At 39.9% G+C, this 18,440-nt stretch overlaps 1 protein-coding gene across 4 annotated transcripts in view; it reads left to right on the top strand.

The window, feature by feature from the left end:
* cdh11 (cadherin 11, type 2, OB-cadherin (osteoblast)) overlaps nucleotides 1-17,748 on the top strand; it is a 69,627-nt gene extending 51,879 nt beyond the window's left edge. For all 4 annotated transcript variants that reach the window (XM_026309415.1, XM_026309414.1, XM_026309412.1 and 1 more), the window contains 10 exons: nucleotides 768-935; nucleotides 4,808-4,995; nucleotides 9,406-9,519; nucleotides 9,618-9,757; nucleotides 10,000-10,136; nucleotides 11,807-11,928; nucleotides 12,097-12,214; nucleotides 13,796-14,047; nucleotides 14,867-15,018; nucleotides 15,199-17,748. In XM_026309415.1, the coding sequence (XP_026165200.1) occupies nucleotides 768-935; nucleotides 4,808-4,995; nucleotides 9,406-9,519; nucleotides 9,618-9,757; nucleotides 10,000-10,136; nucleotides 11,807-11,928; nucleotides 12,097-12,214; nucleotides 13,796-14,047; nucleotides 14,867-15,018; nucleotides 15,199-15,564 (1,757 nt within the window). In that variant the 3' untranslated portion in view covers nucleotides 15,565-17,748. The remainder of the gene's footprint in view (nucleotides 1-767; nucleotides 936-4,807; nucleotides 4,996-9,405; nucleotides 9,520-9,617; nucleotides 9,758-9,999; nucleotides 10,137-11,806; nucleotides 11,929-12,096; nucleotides 12,215-13,795; nucleotides 14,048-14,866; nucleotides 15,019-15,198) is intronic.
* The last annotated feature ends 692 nt before the right edge of the window (nucleotides 17,749-18,440 follow it).

Here is an 18,440-nt window from a genome sequence, read left to right as displayed (position 1 = left end):
GAGGTTGGGGGGGAGAGCGAGAGAGAAATTGGTTTAGAGAGAGTGAGTTCATGGAAAGAGAGTGGTTAGTGCATAGAGAGGGAGAGAGATTTGGGCAGAGTAAATCTGGCTAATCAAACCAGTGTTGGGTATTTGACTGGCTCAAATCCAGAGCTCACATTTCTAATTGGTTTGGAGATTATCAGCTTTTCATGCTGTTACACACACACACACACACACACACACACACACACACACACACACACACACACACACACACACACAAATGCAGACAGACATAGACACAGACATGCACAGATACACACAGACACACACAGTTGGTATTAAAATAGACAGCCTCAACTCCAAAACACTGCAGCTAGACATGTGGAGACAGAGATGGAAAGAGAGCGGTGGGTGATGAATTAAACAGAACGAAAAAATTACTGGGGTTTGAAATGGAGAAAAATAAGACTTCACACATGTTTAACTAGTTTTTATTTATGTGAAAGATGACTGATGATGTCTTTTCTTCAAAATGAAATATTTTGACATAAATGACACGATCTTAGGAAGGCAAATCAGTTATTAAGTTGTTGCTGCCTACTTGTTCTGTTTTTCCAGGAAAGAGAATTTAAAATGTTCACCTATTGATTTCAATGTACATAGAATTCTCTAGATATTATTTAGGAATAACATATGTTAAACAGACAATAACACTACTTCCACATGAATGCATGTACACATGTAAATTTGCATTAGTGTAAGTTTGCAACCTGTCCATTCAGGTATAATTCGCACTGCCCTGCCAAACATGGACCGTGAGGCACGTCAGGAGTACGATGTTGTGATCCAGGCCAAGGACATGGGTGGTCACATGGGGGGACTGTCTGGGACCACAGAGGTTAAAATCACCCTCACAGACGTCAATGACAACCCTCCAAAGTTTCCACAGAGTGAGTACAAATCAGCTGTATAACCGTCATACCGATTAATCTTACGTTGGCGATAGTATCACACATTTTTCACTCAATCTGTGTCATTCTCTTTGACTCTTTCTTTCTTGCTTAAGTTTCTTCCTGCTTCTCTGTTGTATTTTCTTTTTGTTCTCTCCTCCCTCCCTTCCTGTAGCTCTGAGCAGAGGGACTCCTGGCAGAGATTCAGGAGAGTAGTTGCAAAAATGGAGAAAAGAGAGGAAGAAAAAGGAGATGAAGGCTCAGGATTTAGCCTGTGGAGAAGCTGAATAGGCCAAAAAAGAGAGAGACATGAGCAGAAGCAGTGAGGGTGAGAATGGAAAAGACAGGGAGATGCAGAGAGAAAGGGATACTGTCAAAAATCATCGCCTTGGTTCCTGTGTATTCCAACTGCTTACTGCATTTTAATGCAATGCAAAGCTAAAATCTGATTCTGTAGATGAACAGACAAACTTATGAGCTAATTCAAAAGGAGAGTTTTATGAGTAACAGTGTTCTAATGGAGAAAACTGTACTGCTCTTAGCAGTTTCCATTCTGAGAAATGCATATTTTTTATAAACATTACATAATGATGAGTAACAGAACGTGTACGTTTGCAACCTTTATCAAGTACAGTCATACCCCGGCTTAGACCATTTCTACTTCCGTCAGACTTGAGAGTAAATCACAGTTCAGGACACATCAAGTGACGCAGATCTACGTCAGCTTTCAGCCAACACAGTCTCCAGCTTTTGTTTGCGTCCACCGTTTCTACGTTTGTAAAATCTAATGGAAACCAGCAGAACAGCTCAAACTAAATTCTCACCTTTACCAACATAATAATGGTCATTTATTCACTGAACTTGCCGTTTAATACTCAATTTGTACTTAATGGTGATGTTGTATTGGACTATTTTAAATACAGTCCAGTTCAACCTACAAACTAATACCTTTTTGACTTCAATCAAGCTAAATTCAGAGAATTCATGTCTGAACTGTTGGTATTGAATTGCACTAGGATTGACAGGTTTAGCTAATAAAGAAGAAGTTATTAGAAACAGGCAAATGAAGGAGAAGGGCAAACTCACAGATCCACTTTCAAGTGTTGTTTGCTCTCTTGCTTTGCTTTAATGGAATAAAAGCAGGAAGCTTACATTTATGTGAGAAACATGTTTTTTAGTGAAGGATGGACTCCCTAACCGCAGGGCAACCTTCTGTTCTGAAATGCGAAGTGCATATAAAACATTTTGAAACAAAAATAATGACAGGAAGCAGGTTTTTATAACCAAACATTATCACTCATAAGTGTTCATAGCATACTTCCCAGAATTACTAAATATCGGCTGTGTATCACTGGCAGTTTGCATCTATGACAAGACGGCACAACAAACAACGATATGTAGTGAATACTCTTGTTTAAAAAACAGTGGAAGCAGTTCAACACCTGCAAGAAAAGTCTCCAGATGGTGTGAATGAGGACAGTGATTACTTATTTAGTAGTCAGCAGAGGGAGAGAGAGCAAAAAGAGGGAAAAATGGGAAATGAGTTAAGCAATTCAAGAAAAAGCAAAAGCAGGGAAAAGACAAAAAAAAGCAGATACCAAGAGAGGAAAAACAATTAGAGATAAAAACAGAAAAGATATATGGCACTGCATGAGTCCTGCTTATGTGTTTCAGTTTCCATTCGAGCTGTTGGATTTCTTCTTTCACTCCACAACTTGATCTGTCCCTGCTTCTCACAGATTTTCTGTCCCTGTAATTCTCTCCCTTTCACTTCATTATCAAGCACCTTTCGTTTGCCACCCCGAAAAAAATCCATCACAGCACAGACACGAGATAACAGAAGTGACTCTTCCTTAACCCTGACTTCTGTTAAAGTCTGACAAAGACGGTTTTGTTAATTACTTGTAATATACTGTAGGTCAGATGCAGTAGTTCACAGCTAGTGCTGCCTCACTCTGGTTTAAAACAATTCAGAACAAAACAAAATAAAAGACTTTCAAAGCTGTGAGAGATTTTGGCTGCTATCTGCAGGACTATTTGCATATTGACCCCCTGTGTCTTTTGGGATCAATGTATGTGTGTGTGTGTGTGTGTGCGCGCATCTTTTGTGGGATCAAATATTTTACAGAGGATTTTTTTCAAGAACCAGTTCAGTGCTGCTAACCACAAAGCCAAACTCGAGCAGAGAGGTCCACACCCATCACAGACACATATTAGTTCAATGAATAAAGATTCAATATAAAAAGTTCCTCTGATATATGATAACACATCAAAGTTACCAGAAGAAATTGTAATAAATTACCTAGTAATGTAAGATATTCTTGTTCTAATTTCAGTAATCAGATCAAGATGGCTCATCTAACACACTGCGGTTATTATGATCTAAACTTTGTTGGTTTTATGAGCTTCTGCTTTCAAGATCAGAATACGAACAGCACAGTGTAGGTAGCAGTTTAAGCGATACTCAGTTTTCACATATTCTCACGTTTCCTCAGACTTTCTGAAAATATAAGGCACTGTTCTCTGTAAAAGAAATCTGTATTGGTGATTTATGAGTATATGACATTTTTACCAAGTGCTAAAACTTAAATTCACTTCCCACTGTGTCCTCGAATGTAAAGCTCTCCTCTATGTGCTGTGCTTCATTTTCGCCTGTAGCCAGGTATGCCAGGCTGCCTGTGTGTTCTGTCATACAATGTTTAACTCAGCTGCCAGGAGCCACTGAAGTTAAGCTACTTAGCAAAAGCAAGAATAGAACGGCAGGAGAGGAGAGGGAGGAAAAGGGCAAAAGGAGGACAGGGATGAAATGAGCTTTTAGCCAGAACGGGCACACAGAAGAGAGAGAGGGAAAAGGAGAAGAGGACTGATAGGAATGAGAGCAATAGGGCAGGCAGGGGGAGGAGAGGTGAGGATGAATGCAGAGATGTAGAAGGACAGAGCTGAAGGGGAAGAAACAAATGATAGATGAAGAGGGGAGGAAAGATTCGTGCAAAGGAGAGTCAAACAGAAAGAAGAGGAGTTTTAAAAGCAGGACCCGAGATGAAGAGGAAACACGGAGAGGAGGGATTTGGTGTCGATAAACGTGGTGGATAAAAGAGTAGAGGACTGGAGGGTGGCAGGACGAATTTAGGCTCGATGGATCAAGTCCTGTGGATCCCCTTCCTCTTCTAGTCATATTTGCTCAGAAGCCACATGACCAAATGAATTTCATGATTCACAGGACTGCTACATGTGGACACGCAGGATAAATATGCTGTACAAGCGATAACATTATAAATCTACTCTGAACTCCTGAATCATAGAATAGGAGAAGGAAGGACTAGGGGGGGGAAGAGGGACAGAAAGGGTAGAGAATATGTAAGACAGAAGGAGGAACAAATTACAGATTTTGGAATAAAATCAGAATAATGGACAGAGGTGAGAGTAGAGAGGAAAAGTGACAAAGAGGAGAGATGAAAGACAGATGGGCTACAGATGAAAAAAAAAAGAAGAAGAGAGAAAATGTGTGAAAACTATGTGAGAGACGGAAGAAGGATAAAAGAGGGGAGAGCAGACATATGGTCCCACTGTTCTCATTCTGCAAGCCAGGTGTCAACTCCCTCTGACACTGACATTTCACATACCTGACACTATAGGGGCGATTTAAATCCTCTGGGTCATATGAGGCAGATGGTATAGTTCACGTCGCTCCCTCTGTGCCCTCCAAAACTGACCCTTCCTCAGACAGTAAACACAGTGGCAGCAATCCAGAAATTCTTCAAAGAATCTAAAGATCGTGGAGTACCTTAAGCACACAGTGGCCAGACAATGACCACAGTATCACCTACCAGCAAAAGCTAAGCAAATTTTACGCATTGATTTTTTTTCCCCAGGTGTGTATTCCATGTCTGTATTAGAAGATAACGTGCCAGGAGAGGAGGTGGGCCGCCTTAAGGCCAAAGACCCTGACCTCGGAGACAATGGCCTGGTGAACTACCGTTTAATAGATGGTGATGGTTTGGGAATGTTTGAACTCACCACTGATTCTGAGACCAGAGAGGCTGTTATTAAGCTGAAGAAGGTAAGAAAGACACTCATACATTTAACCCTGAGATATTTCTTTCCACATATGGAAAAAGCTTAAACAAATTGTGCACGTTAACATATCATCAACGTTTAAGCTGATAAGATAAAACCTGTTGCAAATTATTGTTTATTTGCACATCCAGCAGATAAAGAGCAACATTATCATTCAGGTGTCGTCATGTTTCTGGTCTCCACGCAACTGAACATCCAAACCACTTTCTTTTAGCTGTTTGTGGTTTCTAGTCTGAGTCTTTAGCAGCTAAACATCAACCACTTACTACGTCTGCTGAACAGGTAGTGCATGGTTGGCTGCCATCTAAACACAAAATTACACAAAAGTACTGTTAAGTGCTTCAATAGCTTGCTCTTATGAAAACTATATGGGCATCCTCACCCACTTTTTCAACTTGGCAGCACAGAAATATACAGTATTTTCTGTGGACAAGGTGTTTTGTTGAGAGATTTAATTCTGTCTATATTTGTGTGTTAGAAAAGAACGAAAATATGAAAAATACGAAGCACTGAGGAAGATGGGTAGAAGCAGTGGAAAGCTTTTGCTATGTTCCTCTACTTGACGACCATCACAATTTTTTCTTGCGTCTGATATGAACACTGACTTTCAGTGCATTAACTTTCGTGCTTCCCTAGGCCAGAGAGCTCATCTTCTGTGACTGTAACCCACATGCACAAGCGCGCGCACACACACACACGCAAACTGTAACTATAGCTTTCAGTGATCCAGCCCAGCACACACAATTACTTTTGCTCGCTCTCTGTCTTCTCTCTCCCGCTCTCTAATGCATGAACACACACAGTCTCACATTCTCTGCAATACACACAGTCCCACCATCTCAAACACACACATTGCTTTGTCAAATGCACAGAGACACACTCATTTCTTCTTTCCCCTCTCACTCTCTTCACTCACACTGTTGTATGAGTAGCTGCAGGTCAAGATTATGAGCTGAATCTTCCAGTGCGCTGTGGTACCCTGCTTTTCTCTCCCACGGCGCCCAACCTTTGAGTCTCTTAGTTAAAAAAAATAATAGTATTTACAGTCGAGTTATCAGTGTGGGGGAAATAAGAATGAAACGTACACCAAAATTAGTCTTGGAACAGGCCTTTCTCTCTCCCTCTCTCTTTAGGACAGCTGTCCTAGAAAAAGACACATAAAACTGTTTTAGGTTGTCAGACTTTCTAAGAAAGACAGAGGTGAATATTTGTCAATATTTCCTTATTCAGTGAAAGATTTGGCGTTTAAATAAGTAATTATGTCTTTAAATGTATGATGGGCTTAGTGCTAAGTTCCTTTACTCTCCAGACAACAATGGCATTGGTGAAAAGAGCAGCCAAGTGATACTGATGCAGTAGAAAAACTTCAACATCAGCCCATATAAGTCTGTCGAATGCCTTTTCTCCCAACTGTGTGTGCATGAGCGATTCATTTAGCGCTCAGTACTGGGGCATAGCCTTATGTCTGCCAGGGTTAGGGTTTCTCATACCACTCGTGTTATGAGCAGGGAACCGAGTGAATACTAATAATGAGTAATGCTCCCTCTAATTTCTCACCAACTACAATTTGTGTGCCCTAGAGCAAGGCAGTTAACCCAAAGATCAGGCGTTAGCCAACGGCAGAAAACGATACACTGGACTGGACAGCTCTCGGATAGCAATAAATCTGTAAATTTGTCCAAATTTGAAACAAAAAAAAAAAAAACTAAAGACATTGCCCCTATTTCCCATGTGACGGACATCTAATAGATAAAATACAACAATAAAACACAACTTAGCTAACACTAGCCAAAACCAGTGACAAACACACAAGCTCAGATAAATCAAGACAGACTAACTTTCAGCTCTACCTTACTTTCAGAAAGCAGTGACAGTAAACCAAGTCCTTTCAGAGCACTTTCACAATATGTACCTATGTGTAAAATATATTTAATGAATATATTAAACCCACTGTTCAGTACTAGTTTAATGAAGTCACATTTTAAAGGCACTCTGGTGAGTTATTTAACTATCATTTCATAAAGCATGTTTAAGCAGACAATCAAAGGTCCTCAAACCATGGAACCTGATTTTGGCTCCTCTCACTCCGAGTACAGCATCTCAACTCATCTGTGTGTGTGTGTGTGTGTGTGTGTGTGTGTGTGTGTGTGTGTCTTAATGCCTCTCAAAGGAAATCAACACCTTTTGCCCTGGAGAGAAAAATGTGCCACATTCACATGCATGCAAACACTTACACCTAAACACAGTTTCAAATCAGCGACAATATCGGTCTCTATTCTCTCACTCCCCTGTTCACAAACACACATACGTGCATACACACACACACACACTCTGGGGGATGAGCTTTAATCAGCTATTCTCTTTCAACTGTGTCCTGACGAAAGCAGTCCGCAGAATATTAAGGAGCTGTGTGTGTGAGTGTTTGTGCGTGAGAGAGTGCGAGAAGAAGGGCAGAAGGTAATGTTGTGAATATTATTTCACACCGACTACACAAAGAGGGAGAGAATGAAAAGAGAGGACATCTATAGGATGGGAGATGGAGGAACAGGGACAAAGAGGACAAAGAGACAGAGATGGAGTGTTACAAAAAACAGAAATGTAATAAGTGACAGAAAGAACATGCAAACTCCATACAGAAAGGCCCCAGAATTTAAGAGGATTCAAACCTAGAACCTTCTTGCTGTGAGGGGACAGTGTAAACCACCACCACCATAACACTCAGAACCTGTAATCAACAGTTCGGACACTGAATCCATTGAAGAAATGAAAACGTTCTGAATCTAACAGACTGAAATGCTACTGCAAGCTGTTTTCAGAGGTTTCACACTGTGGCATCCAGCAAAAGAAAACGATCAGATCTTTCCCCTTTTACAAATTTCACTGTACCTTCTATCAATATCAAGCTGTGCTCCCTACCTTAGTGCAGCCTTTATGCAAAACATCTGGCACTGGTAGCCCTGATGGCCACTGATTACTGCAGACCCCTGGTAAACCCAGTGTGTCAAATTTATGAATCTGTCATTTGAATTTTATAAAACTTATAAGTCCTGTTGTCTCCCAATGGGATTTCATTAAGAAATATAGGCTGAAGTTAAAATGATCAAGCTTACTCTTGAGACTTGGCCAGTTCAACACCCCCATACCAGCTGGAAAAATAGTGGAAGTGTAAAGAGATTATTATCTAGGTTTATAATACAGCAGCGATGCCCAAAAGAGCATTATTTACTGTCATAGTGGCTACGAAGGAGCTGCAGATGAGTGCAAGTCACAGCCAAGTGCTGTTTGGCAATGAACAAGCCCTCATAATAATAGCAGAGAGGATCTCCTGGGTATTATAGCTCTTAAACAATTTGTTGACTTAAAAGTGTCCCCTGCTGTAGTAGATGCTCAGTTCATAAGAAAACTGTCAGGAGAAAGACAGATATTCCTAAGGAATACATCACCAATCAGACTGTTTGGCTTATGATCACTGCACTTTAATTGCTCTAGCACTTTGTAATGACAACTGAAATATGATGTCATGTTTTCTGTTTCGACAATGGACACCATAGCTCAAAGGACGCACTGGAATCATTTCAAGCCCATTACAAGTCAATAGGTTTACTCCCAATATACAAATGAATTGAAGTGCAGTTCAATATGAATGAACTGAATCTCAAGGTTTTACACTGTTTCAGTCTTTGAAAACCCATAATAAGAATATAAATGAATAATGTTTTCTTAAATTACATGTTGTAATTATATAGGTTTAATAGATGAAAAACTATATAGAAAAAAAAAGATTAACCTTACTGGCAGCAGACTTATATGATTTGGGACATAATGCCACCTTCCATCTTGTGACCCAAAGCAATCTCTACTCCCTTTTATCAAGCTGTGCCCCAAACTCCCAAACCTAATTCTGGCTCATTAAAAACAACCAGTATTGTTTTCATCTGATGGTGAAAACAACCCAACAGAAACAACCAAATGACTCATTTTGGGCCCAAAACACACATATCATGTAATATAATGCAAGGCAATACAAACTGACTTGAAATCAAAGTCAGTATTTGGGTTACTCTCGATTTTATTGGATGGTGATGGTAATGGTAACAGTTACACTGCTGCTCACAATACAAGTGCTAATGTTCTTGTTTTCATTAATGTAGCAACAGCTCCCCCTAGCTTGAGCACAGGGACACAGCACTGGTCACTCACTACATCTCATAAAGACAATACATTTACATTAGCACAGGGTTTTACCATATTAAGATGTAATTACAGAAATACTATTTTACGATTTTAATGGGTGTTTACAGTTAATATTTGGTCAAACATGGATTGGATTAGATTTGAAATGTATAATGCAGTGACCTGTATGCGCTCTCTTGTCTGTCTTTGTCTCTTTCAGCCAGTGGACTTCGAAACTAAAAGGTCTTACACTTTGAAGGTGGAAGGATCCAACCCTCATGTTGACCCCCAGTTCCTAGCTTGGGGGCCATATAAAGACGAAGCCACAATAAAGGTATGTATGTAAAATGTGTGTGTAAAACGATGTGCCCATGTTTATGGTAATGTGGATCAGTAAAGTACATTAATAATTCTGTATGTTTGTGTGTGTAGATATCAGTGGAGGATGCAGATGAGCCTCCTGTGTTTGTAGCTCCCAGTTACACCTTCGAGGTAGAAGAGAATGCACCTGAAGGCACCCTTGTGGGAAGAGTCCATGCCAAGGACACTGACGTTGCCAACAATCCTGTCAGGTAACACACACACACACACACACACACACACACACACACACAGAGTTCACATGCTCACTCTTCACTAACACAGGCTTGTTGCATTGGGGGAGGTTGAATTTTCACACTAGAGAAAATACTCATGAAACACTACCAAAAGAAAAGATTCTTTCAGCCACACTGAGAAAGACTCAGAACTAAAGCCAAAGTACTTTTTTGAAAAGTTTGTTTTGGTAACCAAACTCTGTGATAATTCTCTGCAGGTACATGATACCTCGGTACACAGACGTAGAGCAGTTCTTTAGCATAAACTCAGAGGACGGCATGATTACCACCACAAGACCACTGGACAGAGAAACACAGGCCTGGCATAATATATCTGTGTCAGCTACAGAGATAGGTATGTATACACATTCATACACACAGACACACGTCCAAAACTAGAAACATTTCAGTGAACTATCACTATTATTTTTACTATAGTTTCAGCTATTCCAGGAGAGCACATGTCTGTCTGTCGTTGATCTTGGTCGTTGTGTGATTTGTGCTACTGATATAGGACGGAAAGAAAGTCAGAGATGAACTAGCAGATGGAAAATGCCAGAAACCCACCAGGCTGTACATTTTTTGGCATACAAATCCCATCCTGTCATTCTGATGTGCTGGATACACTCCATGACATCTTATGTACAGACTTTAAGTGGATTCAAGCTGTTGTCTTTAATTTTTTTCCCCACTCTGGGGGACTAAAGTTAGCATTTTCGCTATGAATGTCAGTGAAATACTGCAGAAGCCCTGGTAGACTAATTATATATTCAGCTTGAGGCAGGAGGGATTGGCTTTGTGCAGACTGTTACAGAATAAACACTTGGTGTCATTATTTTTGGAGTGTATCTAGCTGTTACCCCTGATTACTGTTCATTGTCTGCTGTCTAATGTCCTTGCATCTAAGTTTTTGGTATAATTCATTCATGTGCAGTTTGTCCTGTGGGATGTTGATTTTATGACTCTTGGGTCAGCAACAAAAATGGAGCTGTAGTGTTTACAGATGTTAATCTCTGAAATTTGGCTGGTAAATTCTGCTCAAATCTGTGTCAACTACAACTTCAATAAATTTGTACTGTTAATTTCTTTGCTGAGATGGTGAGGATGATACTAAGACCAAAATAATAAAAACCTTACAAAACAAAACAAAAAATCTGAAGACACAGTCAAAAAGAAAACTGATGCAGTGAAGATTAAAAGTATTTGAATTAAACTGTTAAGACATCACCAAAATATTTCACTAAGCTCCAGCTAATCCAAACACACTTACTAACTATAGAGAAAGTATGAGGGGAGAAAAGGAGATAATATCAGTCTACAGGCTTTCCATAGCATTCCTTCGCCAGCTTCAACCCCACAAACTCTCCAGCCAGCACGCCACAGTGGCCCCACCCTGGTATTCTGTGGTTGGGGCTCAAACTAGCAGAGCGCCGCATGGTTTCCCTGTGGCGTGCTATAGACGCCAGACGGCCAGATGGAAACTGCCTAGCCACCCGCAAAGTTAGGACCAAGCTATGCTAACCGCTAACAGCCCCTGGGAACCTAAATAAATGCCTAGTAATGACAGGGTAGTAGAAAAATCATACTGACTAGAAGTGCAAATATGCAAGGCAGTACAGCGTGGATTGTTTCTTTTTTTAAGATGAGTGGAAAAACAAATACTCTTTCAGTCTTTCTAAGATAATACTCTGGATGAATGGCTAGTTCATGTTTGCATTTGTCCTTTTTGCATAGGAAAACAGTTTTGGTAAAAAAAGCACGACTGACTGACGGATATTTTGATGTGTTACAAACTCATGTCTGTAATTCTTACAAATCAAAATAAACGGCTGGCTGAGGGGCCAACTGATTGACAAGCAGTCTTGTTGGAAAGCATTCATAGTTAGCATCTCACTCAGCCAACACCGAATATGGATAAAAATACAGTGTCGAGCACAAATGAGATTCTGTCTTTACTTTAATATTTTTATGTAACAAAATGCTAACAGATTTGGCCTGTTCTGCATGTGTGTGTTATATGTGTAGGAGGCCACCACCAAGACACCAAAGTGCGTGTAAACATCAAAGTGAAGGACGTAAATGACAACTCCCCAGAGTTTGCTACCAACAACGAAGTCCTGATGTGTGAGACTGTTGTGCCAGGAAGGGTAAGGACTGTGAGAGTTTGTGTGTGAAGGTGTATGTATATCTGAGTGTCACAATGGGTGCACTGTATATGCAGGTGTTTTGCAAGATCATAACCCAAAAATTTACTCAGAACCAGTATTTTCTATTGATGTGTTTCTTCCTAATTTGTGTTTTTGTGTGTGGTTTAGGTTATTGAAACGGTCAGTGCAGTGGACAAAGATGAGATGGCTCACAGACAGCATTTTACGTTCAGCCTCGCTCCAGAAGTTGTCCACAACAACAACTTCTCCCTTAAAGACAACAGAGGTAAAGGAGCTTTAAAAACAGCGTTTTCTTTACCTCTCCTGCCTCTTTTGTTTCCTTAAATTTTTGCTTTCTTTCTGTTTTTAAGCCCTTTCTAGTCATCAATCTTATTCTTTCTTCATCTGTGGTCCCTTTCTCTCCATCCCCCTTTCACTCAGATTAGATCAAAGCATAAGCAGATGGAGGCGTACAGTACCTTGTAGAAAGCAGCAGGTGCTCTGAATCTCTCTCTCACACACACACACACACGAATGCACACATGTCCTGCAGGCTGTATTAATTGCAGTGGGGTCTCCGTCCGTCTGTACATATATCTTAGGGGGCCAACTGATTGAATTAGGTTTTGTGAGTGCTGGGAAAGAGACTAGGAGAAACTAAAGAAAGAATGTGTGAGAGAGACAGAGTGAGAGACAAGAGAGGATGAATATAGATAGAGAAGATAAGGCTGGAAAGATTGAAGAAGATTATACCATGAAAGTGAAATACATGTGAACTACGTCAAGGTTCATATGACCAACACGGATCAAGTATGGGATTTGAGGGACCTACTGGGCATACAACAAAAGCAGAGAATACATCTTTAATCAATTTAATCTCTGATTAATCTTTGTGTATGAACATCATAGTTAAGACAGACACACTCATTCCATCTAGCCAGGTACTCTCTCTCTGTCTCTCACACAGACTCACAGACTCACACACACACACACACACACACACACACACACACACAGAGCTGTCAGGGAATACCAGTGCTAGCGGGAGGTTGATAGCAACAGATGACAGTGACATGAGCAGCACAGAGGCATGGGGCTCACCTTTTCTGGTGAAAAGTTTTGAGCCTTTCTAAGTTGATAAATAAAAATGATTCAGCTGTTTCAGACCTGTGCCCAGTATAGTGGTATATCACGAGTACGAGTGTGTGTTTCTCATACTAACAAAGTTTATCCAAGAGTAAATCTTAATGTACATTTAATGTAATTTGTTCATCCAACTATTTACCTACATTGTTCCAAGTAGTGCAACTCAGCAGCTTTTATACTATGTTTCACTTATATGGCTAAGTAATGTATTTTTAATGTAAATGTTAAAGACTGTTTGCTTGATAGTGAAGCTTCTGTAACGCCTTGAAAGTACCGCATTCAATTCTTTGTCAGCAACAAAGCTTATGTGACATTAGGAAAGAACTGTTTGGATAAGGTGAAAGAAAGAGGCAGAGAGGAGGAAGTGTGTGTGTGTGTGTGTGTGGGGACTGCAGATACACAGTTAGCTGCTAGCTTATAATGCAGCAGCAGTAAGAGTGACTTTTGATTACATTTCCTCCTCAGCTGATGAATGGACCCACTATTAAACAGGAATTTAATATCACCATAGTCATACCTCATTGGCTTGTGAGTGTGTGTATGCTGTATGTGTGTAGGTGGATGACACTGTGCACAAATAAAAATGTGTGTATAAGTTGCTGTAAAGTTGAGAAAGAAAAAACTGAATTGTGTGTTTTTACGTATGTGCTGTTTGTCTTTGTGTCCTAGCATTTTTACCATTTTGCTCATCTACTTTGCAAATATTTCTGCCTCTCCACAGACAGCACCGCCAGTATCTACGTGCTCCGTAAAGGATTCAGCCGTCTCACCCAGGATGTTTACTACCTCCCCATTGAGATCAATGACAATGGTTTCCCACCTTTGAGTAGCACCAACACCTTGACCATCAGAGTGTGCTCCTGTGACAGCAAAAACACCATCCTCTCTTGTAACGTGGAGCCCTATGTCCTACCAGCTGGTCTCAGCACCGGGGCGCTGATAGCTATCCTAGCCTGTATTGTCATTCTGCTCGGTAAGGAGCCTAAAATGTTGCTTAAAATGACAGAGATCACCATAAAGGATTAGTGATTTACATAAGACTTGCAACATGAAATTTCAATCGGTTGCCTAAGATTATCCAGCAGTGTGTTTACAGAATGAGTCTTTTAATCAAGTCTCTCAATGTGATGTCCCATTAATACCAAATATACCTGATATTGACGCCGAGGTGAAGCCCAGGAGCTTAGTCAAGCTGACCGACTGCTTTCATGTCCTCATTCAAATTGCAATGCTGTTGATGCAGCTTCTTAAGATTAGAGGTCCTGGAATCACTTACATAAGAAGCTACAGCATCACCTCTACTGTCTGATTCCTTGCTCTTATATAATGAGTTAGAATGGAACAATCAATTCTTTGTTTGCAAAAAATGAGTTCAATGTAAAATTTTCTAGTTTTTAATTGTGTCTCCAGTGTCAGTGTTCTCTGTCAGCCTGCTAGGAAACCCACATTGCAGCTGTTACTGTATCTGTCTTCATTCAGGTATTGGAAAGTATGTGGCACTGTATCGTCACAGCAGGAGCTAACGTTGTATTTCACTACACAGCACAGAACCTTTTAGAAGCCTGATATGTTGATAACCACTTGCAATTAAAATGACATGTGTGCAGAGCACAAAACAAAAATGTTATTAATTAAATTGTACAAGGTCTAATTACACTATCTTCCACAGTGCATACTAATTAGCTAATGCTTGCTTTTGTAGTTTTTTCACAGAGATTGTGTGGGGCTTCTTATGTAACAACTGAATGCAAAACAACTTCTAAAAGTGTATGGTTGTGTTTCTCCTTGGCAGCAATTGTGGTGTTGTTTGTCGCTCTGAGGCGTCAAAAGAAGGAGCCATTGATAGTATTTGAGGAGGAGGACATCAGGGAAAATATCATCACCTATGATGACGAGGGAGGTGGTGAAGAGGATACAGAAGCTTTTGACATTGCTACACTGCAGGTATGAACAAGAGGCAGGGTCAGGGCATATTTTAATTCTAATACTTAAATGCGATAATGCTTCTTATACAATCAAAATTACAAAAGTCTCAAAGTTTCCTATCCAGCGTTTTCCAAACTTGTCTAACTGATGTCAGATTATTAGATTTTAAAACCAGGTGTTCTCTTTATAACCGTTCAGAACCCAGATGGTGCCAATGGTTTCCTACCAAGAAAGGACATCAAACCAGAGCTTCAATACCCCCTCAGGCCCGGCATCGGCCGTCCTGCACCCAACAGCGTGGATGTTGATGACTTCATCAAGACTCGAATCGCAGAGGCTGACAGCGACCCAACCGCACCTCCCTACGACTCCATTCAGATCTATGGCTATGAAGGCAGAGGATCATTGGCTGGGTCACTGAGTTCCCTCGAGTCTGTCACAACAGAGTCTGACTTGGATTATGACTATCTGCAGAGTTGGGGGCCAAGGTTTAAGAAGTTGGCAGATTTGTACGGAACCAAAGACTGCTCCATTAATGATGGCGATGACGGTGAAGACTCTTAACAGTGGTCTTGCTGAGTGAACGTCCCTGATTTCTGATTTAATGATTCCATGAGGATTTGTTAACTGAGGGTTAACACTCCACTGCTCCCAATTGTTACCAACTACCAACTGATCGGTTCATGCCAATTTGTCAATGAACATTAATAACTCTCCCTCCTGTGGCGCCTCCCAGGTCCTCCATGACGATTTGTTAATGAAAACGTAATCAACACTAACTGCTCCCAGTTTTTCCACACTTCCCTCCTTTCCCTGCTGTCTCTTCCCTTTGTCTATTTCAAAAGACTTCAGCATTGCAGGGCTGGGAGATGTCAACATTTGTCTGTTTGGAAGTAAACTGCTGGGGGAAAAAAAGATATTGCTGTATGACGAAAATGACTGGCTTACATCAAACTGTTTAGTTTATTAGAGGTTCTAGAAACTTTGTGGACTGGATTCACAAACTTCCTCAGTGGTTCCTGAGAGTGATTTTGTTCCCCTAACAGATTCCTAAATTTTCTATTGTTGTTCTCTTAGTGGTGTATGTAAGTGACAGAAAAAGCAGGAAGTCGGTAAGAGCAAGTTACGAGCAAATTAAAAGTTATAGGAACCAGCAACTGTCTCATGAAAGAGAAATGAAAGGTCATTAAGATGTGTTAGGAGTTCAAAAAGGTGAAACAAAATGCTTTCTTAAATTTATCATTTATGTGCAGATTTGAGCAGGTGCCGTGGTTTAGACAGCGTGACAGACTCTGGGTTGTTGATACTTTGAAGATGCTCACAGCATCTTCACAGTATGGTGGCCTTATAATAAATAAACAACAACTCCAGGGATAAACACAAGAGTAAAGATAGAGACCACTAGCTTCAGTAGCTACACACAGACAAGCAAACAAGGACTGAGTATCTGTGAAAATGCTACACAAATACCTTTTTTTGTATTCCAGAAAAGAGACAGACTCAACATGGATTCAATTTGAAAACTGTGGATGATTCTTTGTTTTCATTCTTCACTGCAGAGAAGACATGACGCCCTGTCTCCATCCACAGCCCTTCGTCCCTATTCCTCCCATCAACAATCACTTCCCATACGAAGTCCACCAATGAATGATCATTTCCTCATTCGGAGTCCACCAATGATGGTTAATCACGAGTAAAAACCTGTGAGCTCTAAAAATCGCCTTAAACTTAATGGACACTCTTGCAACGCAGTGCATTCTCTTTTTTTCTCCTTTTGTTTCTTTTTGTAACTTGAAAAGTATATTCAGAAAGGAAACTATTCTCTGTGTTAGGTATGTACAGAGCAATGTGCAGACATGGTATATCACTTTGAGGATCCAACTTGCGCCTCGTGCACCCTTAAAACAGGATGTGCTGTTTCTGTCAGCACAGTAAATGTTGGCCTGGGAAAATGTGCATTGTGTTTTTCCCCAACACCAGCTATGTTGGCAGTAACATCTGTTGTATCAACATGTGTTGCTATTGAAACATAAAATGTGCAGACTGGAAAATAACACAAGGTTTGTTTTCTGAGCCACATATACAGAGATGCTGAAACCAGAACATCCTTTTTAAGTGTGCGGGTTCTTGTTCAATCTCTTTTTTAATGTTATTATATTATGATTATCATTGTTGTTTATTATTATAATTATTATCATTATTATGACAATTTATTTTCTTTTTTGGCTACAGCTACACAGGAACATTCATGTTTTCCTTTTTGCAGCTCAGATTTAATGTTCTTATAGTTGTCTGAACATAAAGTGACCACATGATATTTGATTTCCAGTTTTGGGCAGCAATAAGATATGTTCTGCCAAACGTTTAATCTCAGCTTTGGTTTATGCATATGTGCACACAACCTTTCTCTTTTTTTTTTTTTTGTTTGTTTCTTTTATTTTATTTTTTTTTAATTTTATTGTTTGGCGTTTCTTCGTTCCTTCTCCCAGTTCAAGAGGAAAACTAGCAATCTGTGTTTGTTGCAGTGAGAGAACGCCTCGTTTTTATTCTCTGTCAAGTTTTATGGTACCAATTTGTACAATTTTAAAAGTTCTTATTTTAGTATACATGCAGAATATTCCAGTATTACAACAAAAAACATGTTAAGAAGTTAAGATTCAAAAAAAAAAAAAAATGTTACAGCATCACACTTATATTTTCTGAACATTGTACTGTTGCTTTACTATGTGCTTCAATCTCCGAAGCGAAAAAAAAAAAAAAAAACTTTGAAATAAATGCTCTTTTTATAAAATTATACTGCATTCTGCGTGGAAATAAGCATAGTATTGTTACTATAATGCTTAGTTTGTTTTTGTTTTTTTAAACAGACATTTGTTAATGTAGTCCCAGTTGTCCTTCTGGGATCCACACATGGCACACATTACAGCACAAAGTGAAACAAAACTCAAGACAAAAATGCCTCATCAATAGTGGACATGTTAATGTCACTGTGCTATGCGGTATGTTAGTTGTGGATTCAGTTTAATCAAATATATGATCCCCATAAACTGAAAAGTTTTATTTTTACAGAACTATTTGAATCTGATGTTGATTAGATCATCTTACAAGTGTGACAGTTTATTAAGACATTAAAAGGAAACCTGAATAAATTCAAAAAAATGAAGCTAATCAGTCCAACTTTATGTGTGAAAAACCGCAGCCCACACATTCCACTTTAAGGAGACCAGTCGAGCCTGAACCTGTTTCAACAGCAGCAACCATTGAAACGCACGCAAGAGCACCAACACAGCCATCAGTGGAACAATCTTAGAGACCCTGTTATGGCCAGGTGGATTTTTTCAACAGTTTGTTTCTGTTAACTTAGCACACAGAAAGACACACACACAAAAACATGCAAAGCTTATTTTTGGGGTGCAAGCAATACATTTCAGGGTGTGTAT

Source organism: Mastacembelus armatus, chromosome 15, assembly GCF_900324485.2.
Source record: "Mastacembelus armatus chromosome 15, fMasArm1.2, whole genome shotgun sequence".
NCBI classification, from domain to species: domain Eukaryota; kingdom Metazoa; phylum Chordata; class Actinopteri; order Synbranchiformes; family Mastacembelidae; genus Mastacembelus; species Mastacembelus armatus.
Note: the sequence above shows the minus strand (reverse complement) of the source record. Positions and strands in the feature narration are given on the sequence as shown.